A 23,193-nucleotide genomic window follows, 5' to 3' on the forward strand; every position below is an offset into this window, starting at 1 on the left:
GGCTAAACTCAAGGATAGTTTGGACTTAAAAATGGACAACTTGAGATATTTTTTTCTTATCTTTTTTTCCTTTGACTTTTATTTATTTATTTATTTTTAATTTCTCTTTACAGCCTTAAATGTTTGTCGCTTAAATCATGGGAGCTCTGTATGCTTTGATTAAAATAACTCCATGAGCACATCAAAGTGACTCTTGGATGGCAAATTTTTAATATATGTCGGAAGTAACTTGTAAATAGTCTAATACCTTCCTAATGTGTTTATGGAATCTAGATAACTGTGACTGCAACATCTCAAAGTATTTGCTACTTCAGCTTTTTTTTTTTTAAGTGTCACTTTCTGAATCTGTCATCATAAGGTATAAATGGATCACTGAATGGGAACAGTACCACTGCAGTATCTGGTATCAGCACATCTGTACTATCCACTAGCATTGTAACATCTGCAGGACAAGTGAAAGCTATAACCTCAGGAGTGGGAGGCCGCAAATACAACCAGGAGCAAAGCAAAGTTCAGCTTTTGGACACCAGGGCTGATAAAATCAAAGATAAGGTAAATATACAGGGAGAAAAAAAAAAAAAAGATTTGGGCAAAAAATTGGCATGGTAAGTGTTCTGCCTTTGCACACAGCAGCATCATTTTTAAGTGTTCTCTTTCAGTACAAAATGTTTCAATGTATGTTGACCCAAGCACTCCTGAAGAACTTTGCTACTCAAAACTACTTCGTCAAAACAGGAAGTGGGATACTGGGAAATTGATTACTGTCAAAATAGAAGCTAAGGGAGTCACTTCCCTACTGGCAGCCATCTAGGCTAAAATACTTTTATTTCTTGACTATCCCATTGGGTCATTAAGGTCTTGTTGATCCTCTTATTCAGTCTAGATTATTGCTTTCTGAACTATGGACATTTTCAATTAGCATAACTATCCAGCAAATTTGCTAAATTCAGTGAACCAAATTAAAATATAAAATATATTTTAATTGAACTCACTCTTACTTCAACTCTTATAACTGTATTGTTGCCAATAAAGGAACTAGTCAAAGTGAAATTTGCTCTTTTAATACAGCTTAGTATTTTTTTTTTTTTTGAGTGTGTTTCTTTAAGAGTCTTTTACTATCTCTTTCTAAATAATATATTTTTTGAATACTCTATGTGCTTGGTCTTATATATTTCATCAAAAATCTATTTCAGATGAAGTAAAACAGTACCTACTTTTGGTCTGTACTTTTCCTTCTCTTGACTATTTTGTGTCAGCAAGCTTTTAGAATTTCAAGTATTTTTTGCTGTTCTAGATGTCTTTATGGAGAGATTTTTCCTTGGTCATCTTTTTCTCCTTCTGTCTTACATTATTTTGTTTAGTCTGAATTATTTCTTCTCTATGCAGTTTACTTCCTTCCCTTCCCCCAGGCTGCTTTACCTTTTATGCTGGATTTGATAGAAACTTCTCCATCAAGATTAATCCTTTCATATCCACTAAATGCATGAGTTTAAATTTTCCCCATTATTACCTTTTCTCTAAGATACTAATTTGCCACCCCTGCTTGTGGAATCCTGCTAATCCAACTTTTTTCTATAGGTTTTACCTGTGTCAAAAGATTCTATTTGTTTATGACATAAAAGCTCCCTGGGAAGTGGTTGTGTTTCACAGTGTAGTTAAGTACCTGATTTGTTTTGAAGCATTTGATTGCTTACAAGTTATCCTAAATTTCATGTCAAAATTAGCTGTCCTTCTTCTTACTTGAAGTATTTCTTTGTGAATGAGACTTATGTGTCAGATGTTGCTTGGCATTTGCCGCCTCCTTTTTTACAAGAGTGTTCCTGACTGCTTTCTTGGTATTGTAAATTTCTTATGCTCTTATTTGCAGTGTGGAAAGATAGATTTTGAAGATACATCAGCTAATACATTTTGTAAAGGTAGACGGACAGCAAAAGTTTTAAAGTGTTGATGAGTGGAAATAAACACTATCACTTAATAAGCCTATTTGACATACTCTTCTTTTTCCAGACCGTTTCATGCATCTCTTAAGAAGCTGATGTTAGAAATACGTATTTCATCAGCACTGTGAATAAACAGGGTATTTCCGATTTTAGAATTACTGTAGTGTTTTGGATGTTTCCTTTTCCACATACAGAGATAAATAGAGACCCATGAAGGGGGAAAACTAGAATAGAATCCTAGAGATGTGATTCCAGGAGGCTTTGTTAATTTCACTGCTTCAGATCATGGTCTTGTATTTCATTTTATGCTCTCAACCTTCATGAAGAAATATTCTGCATCTGTGCCAAATATTAGACAGGAAGATACTTAAAAATGATGTAAAGGAGATCAGCAATGAAACACGTAAGACATGCCATAGACTGGCACAGTTATTTAGATTGGTTATTTTTTAAGTGTCTTCATACATTCAGATCGTTGTCCTTCATGTGAAGTATCAACTGACACCTTTCTGAATTAAGCAGTGAAACAATAAATCCCAATAAAAACTAAATTTTTATGATTTCCCAGCATTGAAGCAATGCATGTGACATATGCATAAGATATGATGATATGGAGTATTACTGTGTTCATCACAGCAGAATAAAGAGAACGTAGTTCAAAAAAAAAGATACAGATACCAGCCAATTGATAAATAGATGAGACTTAATCCACCTACCCATTCCATGTTTTGTAGCTATTTCACAAAGTAAATGGAAACCCGTTGTTGTGGTTTAATCCAAGGCAGCTGCTCGCTTGCTCCCCTCCAGTGGGATGGGAAAAGAATTTGAAAAGTAAACTTGTATGGGAAGTTTTGTTAAGAAAGCCTATATTTATAAAGAACTGTTTCTCTGTGCTGCTGTCTACCTTGTTATCTAGAACTGCTGCAACTTTTTTGCCCTCCAGTCACCTACTGTTGCTCTACACCTATCTTCCTTTTGACTAATTTTAATCTTACAGTTCCCTCTGTGACTTCACATGCCCTTTTTAGATGCTGCATAAGACTTTGCTGCTGCTGCCTGACATCTGTAATCTTGTTTCACGTGTCTCTACCTTCCAACTTCATTCTGCAAACTCTCTTTAATGATTAAATATACTTCAATGCAGTAATACATATTTTCATGTCTCCCATCTAGCACATCATAACACTGGAGTCCCCATGTACCTCTTTCAGATGTATTTGTAAAATACACGTGTTTCTTTTAGTTAGCTCACCAAAAAGCTAACTTTCCTCATCTGTTACTCTTCAAAATCTGGTCTTGCAATGTCAGCGTTTTGGAGTTCCTGTGGTTTTTTTACACCTTTCTTCTTTTTCTACAAGAATCTAATTTGTGTTGTCCTTTCTGTATTGGTTTGCAATAAAGCTTTTGGGTTTAAATTGTTTGGAAGCAGTACATTCTGTGCGCTTTGCTAGACCTGAATTCCAGGCTGGTTTTCTAGGCCTAAATTTGTTCTGTTGCTTTGAAAGGTAGTGATGCCTAGAAAAATAGCAGAACCTCGTGACCAGTTTTTAATTTTCATCATCTTGTGAAGCGCTTATTTCTGTTCACTCTTCTGCAGATACAGTTGGTTGTCTTCAAGGGTTGCAGGTTACTTTACTCCAAAGTCTCACTGCTTTTTGTTTTAAAGATTGTGCGTAATAATAAGATGATGTAACAGATTAAAGCCAAACCATTAAGAGCATTCTTTTTCCTGGTAGAAGCCCAGAAAAAAAGCAGTGGAAAGCTCTAGTAATAGCGACAGTGATTCAGGCTCCTCTTCAGACACCTCAAGTGAAGGAATAAGTAGTAGTGACTCTGACGATTTGGAGGAGGATGAAGAAGAGGAGGAGGACCAGAGTGCTGAAGAGAGTGAAGATGATGAATCAGATTCTGAAAACGAAGCACATCACAAAAACAAGAACAAGGTATAACACCATGCTCTGCTGCTTACAGTCTTGTCACTGAAAGCTGTTAATGAAACATTGACGTGTTCGTGTTTGTACCAGTGAGCCATTGTTTAACTACATGTTAATGAATGATAAGAATACGCTTTCTGGTTTTGCTTCAGGGTTTTCTGTTTGGTTTTTTTTTTGGTTTTTTGGTTTTTTTTGTTTTTTTGGTTTTTTTTTTTGCTTCCTTTCTGTGCATGCATGTATGTGTTTTGTTCTGTATGGGCTAGGAGTTTAACTGTTGTAGACTGTTCATTTTGTTATAAAGTGGGAAATACAAAGAAATTAAGTGCTGTGGGTTGATAGAGTATTGGAACTTTCTATGGATATTGTGTTGGCAGTTGCTTTTTTCCTCAGAGAGTGGTTACTTTCCCTAGTTTCTAGTAGAAGAACAAGATTGTAATCTTGGGTATCCTGTTAGGTTTACAGTCAAAAAATACATAGAAAACCAACCATGGTTTAGTTTTGTTATATTTAGTTTCCTTCCTATTAAGCATTGTCTTGACATGCTGAAATTATTAATTATTATTAATAATAATTATTAATAATATTAATTGTAATGTTATTAATAATAATTATTATTATTGTTCATCCTCTGCCAAGAATAGTGTAATTGTTCCATGGGGAATGATGATGTACCTTTTTTTTTTTTTTATTAAGGATCTTTAACTGATCTAATGTGAACAGTCAAAAATACATATTTTGCAGGTGCTAATGCATAGTGGTGTCACAGATACAAAAACTGATGGACAAAAAACACATGAAAAGTCCCAAGAAAAAAGAACACACCAGCAGATACCTCTTGTGTCTGATTCCCAGACTCACTCATCATTCCAGTCCCAGCAGAAGCAGCCTCAGGTTTTGTCACAGCAGCTTCCGTTTATTTTCCAAAGCTCTCAGGCAAAGGAGGAATCTGTGAACAAACACACAAGTGTAATACAGTCAACGGGATTGGTTCCCAATGTGAAACCTTTGTCTCTGGTACATCAAGCCAAAAAGGAAACCTATTTAAAACTCATAGTTCCTTCCCCTGATCTACTCAAAGCAGGGAATAAAAATACCTCTGAAGAATCTATTTCTTTGACCAGCGATGTAAGATCAAAACGGGTGAGTGAAAAATCACTGGGCTTTTTGATTATTTGTAACCTGCCTTGCCTGCCTAACAAGATGCAATATTGTGCTATCAAGCTCTTTTAAACGTAATGTTTTAAAATTGTATGTATATTTATTTTCATACCTTTTGTTTTAGAGTTGATAGGAATTTCTGAATGGTGTAAATGAAATTGTGTGGTAGTTTGTTTTAAAGAGCAGCATATATGCTTTAATTTTAAAGATGTTTCACTATACATTACAAGTGTCTTGAACTGTTCCATAACTTTATCTCAGAGAAAAGTCATCTTGGTGGTGCATGTGCATGTATGTATACCCTGATGTATACATGACGTAATTTTATACGCAACTTAATGTCATATAATGTCAAATTGAGTTTCATGCTCATCACATAGTGGAACTTCACAGCTCTGCTGAAAGCGATCAGTGTACTGGTGAGAGTAACGGGTACAAAGGAAACAAAGAATTTTCTCATGCATCTATCTCTTAAAGAAAGTAAGCAGCTAAAATCAATATCAAAATAAGAAAAGAACTCATGGGCAAGTTGGGATATTTTTCCTTTGCTTTTAGTTTCAGTCAGAATGCTGATTTAATACTTTCCATATCTAGTACGTAAGCATGGCTTCGCTTTGTTTCAAGTTGGATAATTGTAAGTCAAAGTAATTAAAATTGCCTATTTTAATCACTTTTAAATAAAGTAGCTGAAAGCCTTTTTTAAAAAGTCTTCAACTTAATCTTCGGTTTGTTTGCTCTTTAAAGACAGAAGGATATTCATGCATTGAGCTACTAAAACCCAGTATGACCACAGCAATAAATTTGATCTTCCTTTTTGCTAGTCCTGAGTCTACAATATGTTTACATGTGTCTGTCTTAACAATTCCGTACCGTACAAAAATTCTGTGTAGATTCTCAGTTTATTTTGTCAATAGTAATTATGGTCACTAGTTTGTAATTTCTGTTCAAGTTACATTTGAATGGGGATTAGAAGAGAATAAAAATCTGATGTTTTAGAAATGTTGGGGCTTATATATATATATATGTAAATTTACCAAGGTAAGGTTCATTATGAAACCAGAATTTGTTTCAAACTAAGTAGTACTGGTGAAGAGAAAATTGAACTCTGATTCACAGCTAACTCAAAGTCCTCAGTGAGGATTGAAAAATATTTGTATCACGTAGGTTTTTATTCCTAGACCAGAAGACAAACATGACTTTTTCTTTTGACTCCCAGTTACTTTGTAAAATTGAAATAAGCTAGTAATTACCTGGAATGGTTGAATAAGTTATAATTATGAAAACATAAGTCTTTGCCCATTGGAAGAGGCTTCTGCTGTCAAATTTAGGTTGTAAGTCTCTAGCTAATGATACATCAGCCATTTAGTGGTTTGATTTCTTTGAAACTTTTACTGGAGACATGTACTTTGTGAATATTTATTTTATAGGTTTTTATAATTCCATATTCAGTTTTAAATACTAGTAATTTTAAGAGCGTATTGTATTTGACTTAATATTTAAAAATTGATTTTAAATTTACTGTCATTATCCATTTGATTCTTTCTTCCATCAAAGATGATGTATTTTCTTTTTCCTTACAAGAGTCTTGAAACTAAAAACGGTGTAAGCTTTACATAGATTTCTGAGCCACTACTGAAGTTTTACTAGAAGAACTTTAAAGTACTACTTTTTCAGAGTTAAAAAAATCTAGCATATCACAGTACTTTTGAGTAATGCCTTTTTCCCCATGTTTTTTTGGTAGGGTTTTTCTGTGCCAAGAGCCTTCTCTTGGTTTTCTGCTGGTATTGTAGCCATTACTATATTGTATGAACAAATTACTAAAGCTTGTTTTACATTCATTAATGAGATTTTTATGTGCTGAAATGAGTAAAAAGATGTTTTTTCATATACCAGGCCATGTGTAGTCTTTTTAAAAATTTCTTTTTTTGATATGTTTAATATCTTTATGAAAATCAGTCTAGAGCAATGTGGCAAGTGAAAAAACTTTCCTACATAATTTAGAGCAGCTTCATCTTGGGTTCAGTTTGTATTTTCCTTCTTGATTTATAGTGAAAATCATGAGATTTGCATAACTTGTAGTTACTCAACTCTTGTGTTGTAGCTAGCACCTACTTTTGACCTACTAAAAATACCTTAGCAGATGTTTAAGACTCATAGAGTTCACTTGCCTGAATGCAAAAAAACCCAAACCCCAAACAACAACAAAATAATCCCCACCCACCACATTTTATTCCTTTGTCTTCTCCTTTCTTTAGGAACAATATAAACAGACATTCCCAGCAGCGCAGCTAAAGAAACAGGAATCGTCTAAGAACCTGAAGAAGGTTATTGCAGCTTTGTCAAGCCCCAAACCAACATCTAGTTCACCAGCTCATCAAAAACTCACATCCCTGGAAAACAACCATTCTAATCCATTCCTGACAAATGCACTTTTAGGTAATCACCAACCCAATGGAGTTATTCAGAGCGTCATCCAGGAGGTTCCTCTTGCACTTACTACGAAACTGAAATCCCAGACCAAGATCAATGAAAGTGTAGCCATTTCTAGTAGTGCCCCCTTTTCTTTGCCAGTAAACTTGAGTGCTTGTGGGAAAAAAACAACTTGTAACCGGACACCTATTGTGCCCTCTACCTCTCCTGTGTTACCTGGTTCAGGAAAGGATAAAACAGTCAGCAATAATACAGTAAATGCAGTAAAAACACAACACCGCCTTCACTCTGCAAAACTGGTGGTGGAGCAGTTCAGAGGGGTAGACTCAGATGCCCCCAGCAGTAAGGACTCTGACGACTCAAATGATGATGACGACGATGATGAAGATGAGGATGAGGACGATGAAGATGATGATTCTGATGATAGCCAATCAGGTGGTTTAACCTTTTTAATAGGAAAAGCAGAAACTTTATTTTTTGAGTGTTGAAAACATGCATTTCCCACCATATTTTCTAATAGGGGTAGGAAGTTTTGGGGCATCATGGCCCACAGAGTGTCCTGCAGATATCATGGAAAGTAGCACATGTCTCCCACTCCTCCATTGTGTCATATCCAAAATCATGTTTACTTTCAGCTGTCCTGGTAAGGTGGCTCCACAGGCTTCTGGAAAGGCTGTCAAGAGACCTGCCTTCCGGATCAATCACCCAGCCTGCAGCTCGTATACTGCTTATGTGGCGAGATGCGCAGGAGGAGGATGAGATAGTAGGCTGGTTTATGTTTAATTATTCTGGCAGGCAGAGCCCATCTGCAAAGAGTGCTTCCGCAGCCAGAGAGGGACTAAGTGAGTAAAGGCCTTCAAATTGTCAAGTGGCAAGAACAGCATGCTTCTAGGCTTCATTCAGGAGCACAGTAGTCAATGAGCAAGATTAGAGAAAAGTACCAGGACAGTTTTAAGGGCTGCAGTGTTCATAGCTAGCATTCACACTACTATTTTAAGGGCTCTTAAGCTATTCAGAAAGGCAAGGCCTGCTTTAAAGAGTCGATTGCATGCCCAGTCACTCCTTTCTCCTCCTCTGTGTACTGATATTCCTTGGATCCAGCTCCACCTTCATCATTCTCTTTCCCCCCTCTCATCCATACACCCTATACTAATCCTGTTTTTTCGTCAGCTGTAGTCTATCTTCAGTTCCTTATCCTGTTTACGCCTTACTCTCTAACTCTTCTGTTGCCCAGATTGCCATACTTCCAATTCTGACACCTTTCAGCCGGTACCCAGTTCCATTGTTTGCTTCCTCTTCATGCTAGATTTCACATCCTGTGAAGTGCCCTTCCTGACTCACAGGGGATGTCTTAGCTGTAGCTCATTCTAGGGTAAACAATCTCTTAAAATGCAGTGTCTGTGTCTCATCTCCTCATGGAAAAAAAATTCCATCCGAAACAACAGTGCATTATCATGCAGAATTACTTTATGCTGTCATATTTGTAGTAGTTTTAAAGTTTAGTTAGTTAATTATAACCTTCTATTTATACTCGAGATGTTATTAATAAAGAATTTTAGTCAGAGAAGCTTCTTATTTAATAAAGACAAACGACTTTGCAAGCGTTCGAACTTAAATGTATTTGCCATTAGTTATCAAGTCATAATGTGCCTTTTGCCACGCTTTTTTTTAAACAGAGTCTGACAGTAATTCTGAGTCAGATACAGAAGGGTCTGAGGATGAAGATGATGAGGATGATAAAGATCAAGATAAATCGGATACAGACACTGAGGGAGAAAAAACTCCACTGAAACTGAATAAAACTTCATCCTCTGTGAAGAGCTCTTCCATTGGTCTTGCAGCTCATTCTACCCCGCTTAATCTCCAAGTAGCAAAGACCCCAAGCTCTGCACCAGCTGCCTTATGTCCTGAGTCCCAACCTGCAGTTTTTCTTGGGACAGCACCATCTGCTCTTACACCAAGTACACACTGTGGTATCTGAATGTTTTTTGTTATGTGTGTAACATCTAAGTGGCATGTGTTGTAAAAGTAGTTCTAAAAGTTTAGATAAATATGAAAGTTTAGATAAATGCCAGTTTAGACACTGGTATTAGTGATTGACATTAGAAAAAGATTTTTTTACAGTAAGAACAAGCATTCACTGGGACAAACTCCCCAGGAATCTGGTAGAGTCCCCGTCACTGGAGGTTTTCAAGATGCGGGTGGATAGGGTGCTAGATAATCTTATCTAGGCTCTCTTTCCCCATGAAAGGTTGGGCCAGATGATCTTTTTTAGGTCTCTTCCAGCCTGGGCTGTTCTGTGATCTTTTCATGGGTTTTTGCAAGAGACATTAAAATCAGTCAGCAGAACTGCAAGTTCTCAAGACCTGAACATTACACTTAGTCCAGGACATTTTAGCTCATGTAATTATTTGAGAGAAGGTACGATTAAATAGCCAGAATTGATACTTATTACATTAAAAGTCTTTGTTATTTACCATTTTATTGTAAACTAGTTATTTATTTTGAATTTCTATGCATTATAGTTTGCATTCTGAATCTTCTATTTCTGCCCCTACCTTGACAAATATAATAATTGTATTTAGCTGAAATATAACTTTATTCATTATTCTTTCAAAATTTTGACAGAATTTATGGATTACATGCAACGAATTATTTTTAAAAGGTTCATGAAAAGTACATTTAGCATTTGCCTGATGTTATATATAGTGTTTATAATCTTTCATTTGGTTACTAGTTTGTAAGATTTAGTAATCACTACTGCTACAGAAACGAATGCGTTTTTGAAATAACACTTCTCATTTTGCATGGTAACAAATTAAGTTGTATATTTATTACTTTGATTTAGAACCTTGATATTTAATGGACATACAAGTAAGTAGATTGTAATCCAAATTGTTGAAGTAGAAAGTTAATTTTTTGCTCAGGAATCTGTGTTGATTTATGATGCCTTGAAAGGCTGGTAGATTTTGCCTGTTTATGGAGGTGGGAGGTGGAATAAATTCACTTTGTGTCCTTGTTTTAGGTGTAGTATTTCCTCCCAGTAAGAATCACCATAATACCATTAAAATAGTTTTGTGTCCATTTTGCCTAAAGCTGGGCAGTCACTGAAGAGGTCTTGTGCCTCTTCTCTATATCTGATTTTCACTGGACAACTTCCCCCCTCCCACCCACCCCCATTGTATTTGGACAAGCAGTTTCCCTCCCTCCACTGTGACTATTAGAAGTAGCAAAGTAGTCAGTCATGTTAGTTTAAGACTGCAGATGTGTCCAACAAGTTTGACATCCAGGCATGGGCAATTTCTGTGCTTTCTGTAGAGGATTATTAACAGTTGCTTCCAGATCACCAGGCATCTCAGTTGGAAACCTGTGCCATTGCACCATAGGACACTCCTCTGGCTGTAGGAAATTGGAGCTAGTTTCAAGTATTCGGTCTGATGATACTCATGTCCATTTCCGCAGGGAAGAGAAACTACACAAGGGCCAAAACTACCTTTCTGAGAAAGGCATCTTCCGAAAAAGTTTGTGTTCATAGTTCCTGTCCTACAGTTCTTGGAGGCCTGAGAAAAGCATCAGCCTTTGGCACTCCCATGTTTTACCCGCATTTGGGTAAAATCCCACATTTGGCATTTGTCTCTATTATATTATTGATTCAGTCTTCTGACTAGCACCAAACACATCTGCTTGAAAAGCTGGAATCCTGAAAACTTCCTGCATTGGCAGTTGACTGCAATCAATACACAGTGCTCTTTGAGGGCTGAGCCTATTGTAATGTATGAATTTTAAAGTAACTCATATTTAATACAGTCTGGTAAAGAAAACCAGATGTGCAAGGAATTATTTTGGCAATAACTAAAGAGACTCTAGTTTAGCAATACCTAAATAGAGTGCCAAACAGGGCAACTAGTTCAGTATGGCATAATTAGGAGGTTTTTTTGTTTACAATTTTAGAAGAAGAGGTTAAAAGAAACTTAGAGGAAAATGTATTTCAAAAGGAGGATAGTTACATTAATTTTCTTGTTACTTGAAGTATGTAGTGGCTAGAATGAAAAACTGATCTATCTTTTGGATTGGGGATGTAAGGATGAAAAGGATATTTTAGGTACATGTTATTTTCATTTTGTAAATTCTCTTAGGTGTTAATAAGAAATTCCGTTTTAGGTATTTCAAAAAGACGAAGAGTGGCAGATGAACGGGAGCTGCGTGTTCCTCTCGAATATGGGTAGGTTATGTATATACTTGATATTCCTTTAAAGGAGGTAATACCTTCAAAAGTCAGTTGGTAAAGAAATGACAGTTTAAACATTTTTGAAGCTGAATAATAAGAGAAGGGTTTCAGTGATATAGATTTCCAACTCACAGTGACTGGATTTTTTTTTAAAGTGTAAACATATTCCATGTGTTAATTTTTGTGCATCAAATTTGCTCTTTTGCAAACATGACCTGTCTCTTAGCAGTTTTACCACCAGAAATTAATCCTGATGGTTAGATCTGAACCAGTATAGACTCCAAATAACTCCCTGAAATGTAGCACTAAGTCATTTAAAATGTAGTACTATGTAAGTAGCTTGATATAAATAAATCCATATATAGTCAGTTTGGACAAACTACATGATAACAACTTCTGGTTTTGTCTATTTGATGTATGATACTCTTGACACATTTTAGATATGTGCCATTTTCCTTTCTTTGTAAAAATCTTTAATTGACATTAATTACTTAATCTAAAAAAAAAAAAATAATGTATTGTTGTATGCAACAATTTCATATTACTGTAGCTGGCAAAGAGAAACCCGAATAAGAAACTTTGGTGGTCGTCTTCAAGGAGAAGTAGCGTATTTTGCACCTTGTGGAAAGAAGCTGAGACAGTATCCAGAAGTAGTAAAGGTACATTCCTTTTTTTGACTTCTGTGTTCTAACGCTACTAAGCATGCTTGCAATTAAAAAAATGCTTTTTTTCCCTCCAATATTTCAAAATATCCTGTGATGAGAGGTATAATGTATCTCAGTTTGTTATTTATTTGGTCTCCTATAAATGCATATCCCTTTTAGAGAATATGCAAAACTTTACACTCACAGTTAGCTGTACATCAAAGCTGGGTTGTAATTATTTACAAGCTGAAGTGGAAAAATATGTGATTTTTTCAGTATCTCAGCAGAAATGGAATAATGGATATCTCAAGGGACAATTTCAGCTTCAGTGCAAAAATAGGAGTGGGTGACTTCTATGAAGCCAGAGATGGACCTCAGGTATCCACTTTTTAAAAAGTAAAGTCTTTGATCCAAGGAGCATTAACTGAAATTTAGGTGAAGTAATTTTTGCCATGGTCTGAAGCATTACCTGTTTTTTAGCTAATTCTTTCTAAAAATTGTGTGTATTTCTTAATAGTGGTTGCATTGAGATGCCGAGAGCTTGATCCTGGGCAGTGTTGAAAACCACTCCTTTCAGTGATTTTATTAGGAGGTTGCAGGAGTTCAGCATGCCTTATGATCAGCTCTGAGCCTGGGTTTGTCTGGGATGAAAGAACTCTGAGCTACATGTTTTATCATAGTGTTCAGATATTTCTGACTAAAACACGATTTCTTCCTTTACTGTATAAACCTCTAATATTGATAGTAATTTATGTGTATGCCTCATATCATACTCTTTTCATGTGTTCATGTGCATAATATATATATGTGTGTGTGTGTATAAAAATACATGTTTAAATACAAGTGTTTCCTTTATTGCTAGTATCATCTGAGCTTCCTGAAGCGTGATATTTTTACAGGAAGTAATGCTGGGTTATGCCAGTTATGTTTTACATTGGTAGAACTGTTAGACTTTGTGTAGATAAACCACACAAGGATAAATAAAATTAGAATTTTAAGGAAATGAGTACTGAGTTTTTGCCATACTGTGTTACTGTGTTTCAGTCATGTTGCCATTTCTTCAGAATATGCATGAAAGTTTTTGGACTTTGTCAGTGAATATATTTTCTTCTTTATAAGTATCTCGAGCATGTCACTACAGGAATGTGGACAGGCATCACTCAGCAAGCTTGAATTCAGGCTCTGGTTAAGCCTTATGTCCTCGTGATGCTCTGTAGAAATATGTAATATTTACATAGTATAAATTTGAAAGCTGAGTTCATAGTGAGCAGCTGGGTTCATAGTAAGCAGCTATTTCCTAGATAGGGTTTCCTGATTCCTGGTTTACCAGGAGTAAAACCTTGCTAAACCCTCTTCATGTCTGGCCTTCATAAAGCAACAGTTACAAGTTCACGTAGTTGTGAACTTCGTGATGTACCTGAATGGCTTGATTAAAATAATTCCTTATACTGTGAACACAATGTAATGTCAGGGTTTCTGCTGTCTTTTTACCCTGTTACCTTTTCTGTGTCTGTTGCCCATATTACTTCATTAGTCTTGTCCCCTTCTCTAGTTATATTCATGAGCTGATTTGCAGGTTTTGCCCTTCAATACTATCAAACTGCAGAATGAAAGCATCAGGAGGGCAGGTTTCTGTACACAGGGTTGGCAATATGAATATTGAGTTGCTGTACAACTTACCGTAGTTTCTACTTGTCGAGTTTGTGGTAGGTTCCATTGAGACTTAGTTAGACAAAGGAAAAGTTGGGGTTTTTTGTTTGGTTGGTTTGTTGTTGGTTTTTTTTGTTTGTTTGTTTTAAAAGAAAAAAAGCCTGAGGGCAGGCAGCTGTTTCAGATGTGCTAAAATGGTATGTATGAAGTTTTGAATGAGGAGATTATAATGTAAACGGTTGAACTACACTCAGGCTGATAATACACACTTAGTAACACAGTATGTGATACTGATAATTCATGAAGAGAATTTGCACCCTTTTCACTGAAAGTTTTTGAACTGTCCAGCTTCAAAACAATATGGGATAATCATCTCTTCATGCGTGTCTGGAGATGAATTCCAGGAAATTTATTTCTGTTTTTGTTGTAATTTCAATTATTGCATATAGCCTTTCATGGTTACTGTTCCCTTTGTTCGTTATGTATTTCTGTCATCTTTTGGGACATGCAGCATGCATCCAAATCAACTGGGTAAGTTTCACAAAGCTCAAAGATGGAACAAGGTGTGAAGAAAACTATCTAAGGGTTAAATCAGTTATATTGAAAAATTACCCATAGCAGGCCAAAAATGTATGGATTACCCACTTGTGACAGTGCCTGTAAAAAAGTGCTTATGCTTAAATAAAGCAACCAGATATTACGGGTTATTCAAAGCAGTGATTAACTGCTTTAACAAAGAAGCATATCTGGCAGAAGTGGGCCATGAAATATTAGGGTTAGAGGAATGTTTGAAGTTTGGCAAATGTGGAAATTCAGTGACCCCACCTGGAGGCTTTAAACTGCTGTGGTTTAAAAAGATTAGTGTGAATGTGATCTGAGGTGATGGTGAGGGCACACAGGTCCTTAGGAATTTGAGTATTATGGATAGGAATACTGAACCAAGTAATAGGTGGAAGAGAGTTGTGTGGATTGATACCGAGCTGTGCCCTAAGATTGCATCTTGCTGGCTTTGATTAATGTACAACAGCAAGAGTATCCATCACAGAATGGTTGAGGTTGGAAGGGACCTCTGGAGGTCACGTTGTCCAAGTTCCCTGCTCAGGAAGGGTCACCTAGAGCCAGTTACCCATGAATATGTCCAGACAGCTGTTGGAAATCTCTAAGGTGGGAGAATCCACAGCTTCCCTGCGCCACCTGTTCCAGTTCTTCATCACTGTCACAGTTACGTAGTGTTTCCTGATTTTTCAGAGGGAACGTCCTGTGTTTCAGTTTGTGCCTGTTGCCTCTCATCTGGTCACTGGGCACCTCTGAAAAGAGCCTGGCTCTGTCTTCTTTTCACCCTCTCTCTAGGTATTTATACACATTGGTGAGATCTCCCTGAGCCTTCTTTCTCCGGGCTGAGCAAGCCTAGCTTTCTCAGCCCTTCCCTTTCCATGGTCATTATATAGTTAGAGAAGACTTGATTTTTAATGCAGCTCCATTCAGATCCATTTTAGTTGAAGGTGAAATATCAGTAATGGCAAAATACAGAAATTTTTAACCTGGATTTAACTGTCTGGGCATAATTGTTAAGTCGTGGTAAACATGGCTTGCACTTTTTTTCCTAATAAGACTTTGTATAAAGCTGGGAAAATAATGTGTATTTTTTTTGTTTGATTGGTTTGTTTCTTGGTTTTGTTTTTTCCCAATGAGTCTGAATGCTTGCCTAGAAAGGCAGCTGAATTCAGGAACAGGAAAGGAGGAAAGTGCTTGAAATACTTTTTTGCATCTCCTTAGTGTGAAATAACTCCTATGTACATTAGTCTTTCTCAGAGTGTGTGATTGTGGTGCTACCTCAGAACAAATACAGTGCATCTTTATAAGGTGTGAAGTCTTCCTCTTTTAAGCCAGTTCTTAAGCTTACTGTTCTTTACTTATACGACTTACTCTGTGAATAAGTATTTAGAAGTCTCAAGTGCTTATTACAGATGCAAAAAAATACCATACAGAACAGCCAACTATAAAATCAGCTGTCATACACATTTGTAATGTAGTAATTATTAATTTGCTTCCTATTCTATAAACTGCAATTTAAAATATTTGTCCTATTTTGACTTCTGCAGTTCACTTCAGAAAGCTTTATTGTTAGCTTTTTGTCGCAAATCTAAACTGAAATTAATAATATCTGCTTCTTGCAAAGTGCCTGTGGTTTAGTTCATTAGTTTGGTTAACAGACTTTGAGCTTGATTATGCTTCCATGAGTTATCTGGTCCCCTTTTTGGGAAATGTCCCAAGTACAGTACAGTATTGCAACAGATGGTAGATGTCTGAAGGTGAGAAATTGAATTCGTTTTTTATTTTGATTAGTTTCAGCAATTAAACCCAACATTTCACAGTGTTCCCATTTTTTTCTCTAATGTTTGTGTAGCGAAGCATAGATTTTTATGGAAGCCCCTGATTTTCCTGTGTTGAGGCACAACCCCCATATGTTTTGTTTGGAATATTGAAAATCCATGGAGTATCGGATTGTACATGCTTTTAATAGAAATGGTTTTGAGACAGATTTTAAAAGGTACCTAAGCAGAAAATACAGATGGTCAATTAACTCTTGTGTAACCCTTAATGGATCTTTTCTGGATATTTCTCTCTTGTCCTCTCTTAAACTTGTGGAAACTTGTTGCATCACAATGTCCTTGACAGGACATTAAACAGTCTTCTCCCCATTTCTTGAAATGCCAACTCCTTTTGCTTACTGAACCTTCTACTATGTAATATACATCCATGGTCTCCGTGGCACTACCAGTCTTGTATTTTTTTCCCCACATATTTGTCATCATTAGTATTGTTAACCATGGCAGTACAGAGCAAGAGCAATCGCCATTGTACGTTCTAAGGTGCTTCTTGAGATACAGTGGTCTCTCCTATTCCTCCCTATGGGAGAATTCTATTTCCCTCACCTCTGGCACTTGCGGTTTATGTGATAAGATTTCCCAGGTTGAAGGTTGGTGTAGGTGATAAGTACTATGTTCAATCTAGCTTACTTTGCTCAACAAACTGGACCTGTGATAAGTTGTAAGACATAACCTAGTGAAATGAAAGTGCTCACCTATGCATGCACACCCACTCTGTTGAAGTGGTAGAGGTAACTATTTGCATTAAAAAGTCTTTAGTGATGATGCATTGTACACATACTGTCATGATTCTGAAGAACTTGTTTTTAGGAACAATGCTAATAACAAAGCCCTTTGGAATGTCTGTAAACTAAGCGTGAGGTGTACTCTTGGGGTCTTAACTGGGACTGATTCAGGCTTCAGAAAAGGTTACTCTGCAGATACAGATAGCTTCCTTGGAATCTGAATGCTTCATTAGCAAAACACCGTTTCTTTTCCTGACTCTTATATAAAAGATTTGTAATTACGAAGAAGGAGCAGAAAGAATTGAAAGAAATAGTCAGAATAAGCAAATAAAAATGTGGTTTATGGTATAGAAAATTTTATTTCAATATCTATGTACATATATATGTGAAAACTTTGGTAATGAAAATGTGGTTTTGCTGAACAGATATTATTGTGTTTTATAAGTTATCGATTTTCATTTGTGCTTCAGGAGACATTTTGAAAATCTTTTACAAACCTTTTTAAGGCAAATTTTGGAGTAGTCCTGAAGGACACTGAGCTTATTTTTTTTTTTTCTCTTCATTTTTAAAAAACTTGGGAAAATGGTAGAAGATATTACAATTCTGAAATACTTGTGTTCAGTCAAACAGGATCAGATAGACTATGCTCCTGTTCTGCTCAGTAGGCACAATAAACTACTTTTTATCAGTTAAAGTAAAGCTATTTCCATGTGAGGACTAACTTTGGTATTTGTATTAACCAGGTATTTCAGTATTTATTTTTGATATTCCACGAAAAAACAGTAGTAACAGTGAAAGAAAGAGTTGACTATATTGCTGCATAGCTTGTTTAGTTAGAGAGTATAGTTAACATAACTTTGAGTTTAGACAGATTTTTTTTAAATTTATAAACTTCTGATTGCTTCAAGTTAGTGCAGAAACTAATTTTCTTGCAGTGAATGATGAAGAACTAAATTGTACTAAAAAACCCTTCAGGATTAAAATCATTCTGTGTTTTTTCAACTCGGTTGTTGAGATCTACACACCCCTGTGTGTCTGAAAACACACTACTGAATCTGCTTGCTATGTATGTCAAAATTTCTGTAAACACTAACAGTTGGAAGACAGTGACTTGTAGCTTGACACATTTTTTCATTCATGTTGAGCAGTGGGTTGTGTGAAAGGAGAGTAGTTATTTTTTAGTTTACATAATAAGGAAGAATTTATTTCACCTTTTGAGAAGGGTTGAGCAATTTTATTTGGTCAGAAATAACTAAAAATAACACAGTAGTGGCATACGTGCTAGGAAATAGCTGTGTACGTCACTGAGTAGTTTTAAAAATCTTGCGTAGCAATACAGTTTACAAAAGGTCATAATGATAAGTCTCAATATATAGCTTTGGTGCATCATCAGAACATTGTGATTTTATCACACAAAAGTACATTACAGCTCTCACATTTTATATATAAAATTTGGGAAAAAAAAATCTCTTGCTGTCTATGTTCTCACGTATCTTAGATTTATTTTTCCTTTTTTTACTGATGTTTATAATACCTGTCTGTGAAATGTGTCCATTAAAAGGGTGTGCAGTGGTGTCTTCTGAAGGAAGAGGAGGTCATTCCCCGTATCAGAGCTATGGAAGGGCGTAGAGGACGACCACCAAATCCAGACAGGCAGCACTCTAGAGAGGAGTCAAGAATGAGACGACGCAAAGGCCGACCTCCAAATGTTGGTAGCACTGAATTTCTAGACAACACTGATGCAAAGCTTTTAAGAAAGCTTCAGGCTCAAGGTAATTATGTTACTGTTTTCACAGAGGGTATCACTATGTAGAGAGTTAATGCCTCTTCTGAAGAGGAGCAGTGTGTTTCACTAGGGTATTAGTATACAGCGTTTTATTCTGGAAATTCATCACATGCTTTTATTGAAGACTTTTTCTTGAGATCAGTAAATATACATATGTATATATGATAGAAAGGAAAAAGTGTCTAAGAGCTTACTCTATAGTTACTTTATTTAGGTTTATAAAATATAGAAAAACAAACATCCAATAATCTGGTTACTACCGACATATTTTTAAATTGGCAAAAGTTAACAGATCTTTATTTTTCCCTGTATCAGCTCAAACAACAATGGACTTAGAAATTGAAATTGAGAACCCCTGAAGTTAGCATTTCTGTGTAGATTTTGGCTGTCCCAGGGAAAATGCTTGCCTTATGAAATCTCTAATAGTGGCAAGATTTAAATGCCTATAAAGTTGGATCCTGTAATAAGTAGTACCAATGCTGAGAGTAGAACTTTAATGCTGTCATGTACTTCTGTATATCAAGACCATGAGGGCCTGGTTTTAAATTAAACATCAGATACATGACTTTTGTTTTTCAGTTCTTTAGTCCATAACTGTATGAGATTTTCTGAATGCATCTAATTCATTATGAAAAATTTTTACAGCACAGGAGTCAGGATCTTTGTTTTAACTCAAGACTTAAATTGTCTTTCATGTGCTGACCGTGGACATATCTGAGTAGCTGTCTTGTATTTTGCATTTAAATGAAGCAGCATTACTGCCCCGATGCTATCACTTAGATATTTTTTTCCTCCAAAAAATAGTATTTTCTTTTAAGTAGCAAATATCCATGTTCATTTCCACTGTTGATGTCATTATGTCATGCATATGTCTGGAGTATGAGCTACACCTTTATTGTGTGACGGCACTGTTTTTATGAACTTACATTTTCTTTTTTAACAGAAATAGCTAGGCAAGCAGCACAAATAAAGCTGCTGAGAAAACTCCAGAAGCAGGAACAAGCTCGAGCTGCCAAAGAAGCGAAAAAACAGCAAGGTAAGTATTAGTTGTGAAAGTTTGTGCATGCTAGCAGATTATTTTGAAAAGTATGAATGAAAAGTTACCTGCCTCTTGTCATGTTCTGCTGATACTAATTTTTTGTTTGCTTTTGTTTGTTAGCTATTATGGCAGCTGAAGAAAAGCGAAAGCAAAAGGAGCAGATAAAGATAATGAAGCAGCAGGTAAACTTTGTGATTGCTAAATCAGGTCTTAAATATGCTAATTACAAAGTGATTGTTTTAAATCTAGTTTTGAAGAGCACACGGTGTATATACTTAAAATTCTAAACTCCATAGTTGTGTCAGGACATCCCAATTTTGTCTTGTCTTGATTTAAGCCACCCAACATAAGTAGTTGCTTGCCAATATCAGTAAGAAATTAAAAAGCTGTTACTGAAGTACAGTGATGCTGTCTTCCTTTATTGGATTCTGTGAAAACAAACAGTGTTAGATCTGTTTATGTAAATACTGGAATAGTGTAATTAGCTTCTTGGGTGATGCAGGCTCACTGTCAGTGGTTTTAGGTTGTGCACAAAGGATTGTATCTGTGTGTGCCAGTGAATTAATACATGCTTTTAAACATACAAGTATGGTTAAATGCTGTCATAGCAAATACTTCCAACAACTTAAACGTGAGCACCTATGCATAACTGTTGGTGCCTTCAGCGATATACCAGACATCATGTAATGCTAGTAAAAATGCTAAACATACATTATTAAGTGAAAACAAATGATTACATAGGGTGTGAGACCCGATGATAAAAAATATATGTATAAACTTGGTAATTTTTTAAAAATATAAATTTACTTTCTCAATATTGATTTTTAATTTTTTAATAAATAACTTTCTTCCCCTTATAGGAAAAAATAAAGCGAATCCAACAAATCAGAATGGAGAAGGAACTTCGAGCTCAACAAATTTTAGAGGTAAAAATAATGGCTCAAATAGAATGTTGCCATTGTAAAGGATGTTGTATTTCAATAATCACACATGCAGTTAAGAATGTAACTAAATATAGCAGGTCTAACAATCTGGACTTCTAAAGGCCATTTCAAAACTGTGTCTTAAAGATATTTTTGTTAAAAAAATCTCTATTAACTGTGACCTTTTAACTTGCAAGTGCTTACTTGAGTTCCCAACTTTCTACACAGATAGTCTTGTATTTGCGAAAGTTAATAGCATAGCTATTCCTGTGTTGGAAAACAAGTTTGCAGTAATAGGTTATTAAAGTAGTAGCATGCTCTGCTCTGTGCGAAGTGCAGTGGATTTAAAATACTATGTTTATATATATGCTAGAATATACTGATATACTATTCTAGTTTGCTAATATACTAGCAAAGATAGATTGCTTATTTTCAAGTCTCCATTCATGGAAAGATTAATGGTGATCTCTTTGCAATTTATATTGTTTCTGTGTATACTTAGTTATAATAGCCAGTTGAAGTGATTTTTGAGTGGAACTTGAAATTCTGTCATTTTTAAGAAGTGAATTGTGAATTGATTATGAAAGCTGCTTTGAGGAAGAAACCTGTCTCAATGTACATGATATGTAATGATGTTTTGAACTTTTAAAGGCGCATAACTGTATTTCTAGTCAGATTATTTTCAAGTTGTGATGGTGCTGTTGTGTGACCTGTTCTGCATGCACAGGCAAAAAAGAAAAAGAAGGAAGAAGCAGCAAATGCCAAATTATTGGAGGCCGAAAAACGAATAAAGGTTAGTTTAGAGGATCTCCAAAAAACAAGAACTGTGTTATTGTGCATAATACACATTGATGAATAAAAGCAGTAAATTTGGAATATGATTAATAGATAATGAAATGTAAATTGAAAGAGCATATGAATAACGTATGATAATAAAAATCGTTAGAAATATGATAATGTACATATGATAACAGATACATGAATCATACATGAAGAGAAGTTTGTGTATGTGACATACACATACATACATTCATACATACAGACAATATGTAGGGAGACAGTAATTTTTTGCATGCCATTATGATGAGTTTTGCTTGCATGACACTTGGTTTGCCTAACTTACAATCCTGATGCAGTAAAATTATTCACAGTGTTCTTTTAAGCATGCCATATCAAAAAACTTTGTTGATTCTTAACAAGCGTAGTCTTTTCTAGGCTGTATGCATATAAGACTACAGAACGCTTTTACAAATGTTGGAAAATACAGTATATATATGTACTTCTGTTACTGCTTTGGCATTCTTGGTGTATTTTAACATGGAACTCCCAACTCAATAGACTTGCTTTCATGTATACTATGTGTACTTCTCTCTGGTCAGTTTAGGGGTGGGTGGGAATTAAGAATTTTAATTCAGATGTGCATGTTTTAGTGTGGCAGAAATACACAACTTGGTAAGTAAATTTTGATGGATATTTTAAATACTTTTTTGTTCTTTTGTTTAAGGAAAAAGAGATGCGAAGACAGCAAGCTGTTCTTCTGAAACACCAGGTTTGTATACGTTCAGTTGACCAAGCAGAATGCCAATTGTGGACTACTACTTAAGCTGTACGGGGGGTGGAATCTTCAAAATATGCCCTTTTAAAATTTCTGGGTTTGATTCCTGCACAAATTTTCTTTCACTTATGATTTGTTGCTTTGCTTTGGTATTGGGGTCTTTTGGGGGATTATAAAGTGGTTTTGTGACTTTGTGATTTCTGTTTCATAATGTTGTGCCAACTCTTTCTACCAGGAGTTGGAGAGGCATAGACTAGATATGGTATGGGTATGTTTATTTTTGTACATCTAACACCGCATTGTGATTTGGTTGTGATATGGTTGTCATAGCAATGCATAAAATGTAGCACTGGCTGCTGTCATATTACATACTGCTGCATGGCTTTACAGCACAGTGCATTGCATACATCTGCTTGTCTTGTCTGTTAAGGAAAAAAAAAACCCAAAACATGTCTTGAACATGTATATAAATTAAACGTAGCAATAAATAAATGAGGTTTTTAGCCAGAAATCTATGTTACTGATGTCCCAATAGAAATTGGACTACTATATAAAATCAGAGATTAATTAATGCAAAATTAATAGGTAGTCACTTGGATAATTTTTGCACGCCTTGTCCCATTCACTGGGAATGAATCCAAACATTTTAAATACAATTTGAATTAACCTGTTCTGGAAATCAGGATGATATCTTTCCTAAGTTTGTAAGGTACTGAGGAAATTAGCTTTCTGACAGTGGTAAATACATAAGTACACAATGATACATTAGAATGTAATCCTAGCCTCACTGA

At 35.6% G+C, this 23,193-nt stretch overlaps 1 protein-coding gene across 29 annotated transcripts in view; it reads left to right on the top strand.

Moving 5' to 3' along the window:
- BAZ2B (bromodomain adjacent to zinc finger domain 2B) overlaps positions 1 to 23,193 on the top strand; it is a 138,602-nt gene that overhangs the window by 81,850 nt on the left and 33,559 nt on the right. For 9 of the 29 annotated variants that reach the window (XM_030487584.1, XM_030487586.1, XM_030487587.1 and 6 more), the window contains 15 exons: positions 359 to 552; positions 3,677 to 3,883; positions 4,616 to 5,014; positions 7,288 to 7,897; positions 9,139 to 9,435; positions 11,624 to 11,684; positions 12,241 to 12,349; positions 12,611 to 12,712; positions 18,661 to 18,871; positions 19,829 to 19,921; positions 20,045 to 20,106; positions 20,785 to 20,850; positions 21,575 to 21,640; positions 22,352 to 22,396; positions 22,638 to 22,670. In XM_030487584.1, coding sequence (XP_030343444.1) covers positions 359 to 552; positions 3,677 to 3,883; positions 4,616 to 5,014; positions 7,288 to 7,897; positions 9,139 to 9,435; positions 11,624 to 11,684; positions 12,241 to 12,349; positions 12,611 to 12,712; positions 18,661 to 18,871; positions 19,829 to 19,921; positions 20,045 to 20,106; positions 20,785 to 20,850; positions 21,575 to 21,640; positions 22,352 to 22,396; positions 22,638 to 22,670 — 2,555 coding nt within the window. Of the gene's footprint in view, positions 1 to 330; positions 553 to 3,676; positions 3,884 to 4,615; positions 5,015 to 7,287; positions 7,898 to 9,138; positions 9,436 to 11,623; positions 11,685 to 12,240; positions 12,350 to 12,610; positions 12,713 to 18,660; positions 18,872 to 19,828; positions 19,922 to 20,044; positions 20,107 to 20,784; positions 20,851 to 21,574; positions 21,641 to 22,351; positions 22,397 to 22,637; positions 22,671 to 23,193 lie in introns of all 29 variants that reach the window. The other 20 variants (XM_032919961.1, XM_032919962.1, XM_030487597.1 and 17 more) reach the window with 11 other exon arrangements.

The sequence above is a fragment of the Strigops habroptila genome, chromosome 5, assembly GCF_004027225.2.
Source record: "Strigops habroptila isolate Jane chromosome 5, bStrHab1.2.pri, whole genome shotgun sequence".
NCBI lineage: Eukaryota > Metazoa > Chordata > Aves > Psittaciformes > Psittacidae > Strigops > Strigops habroptila.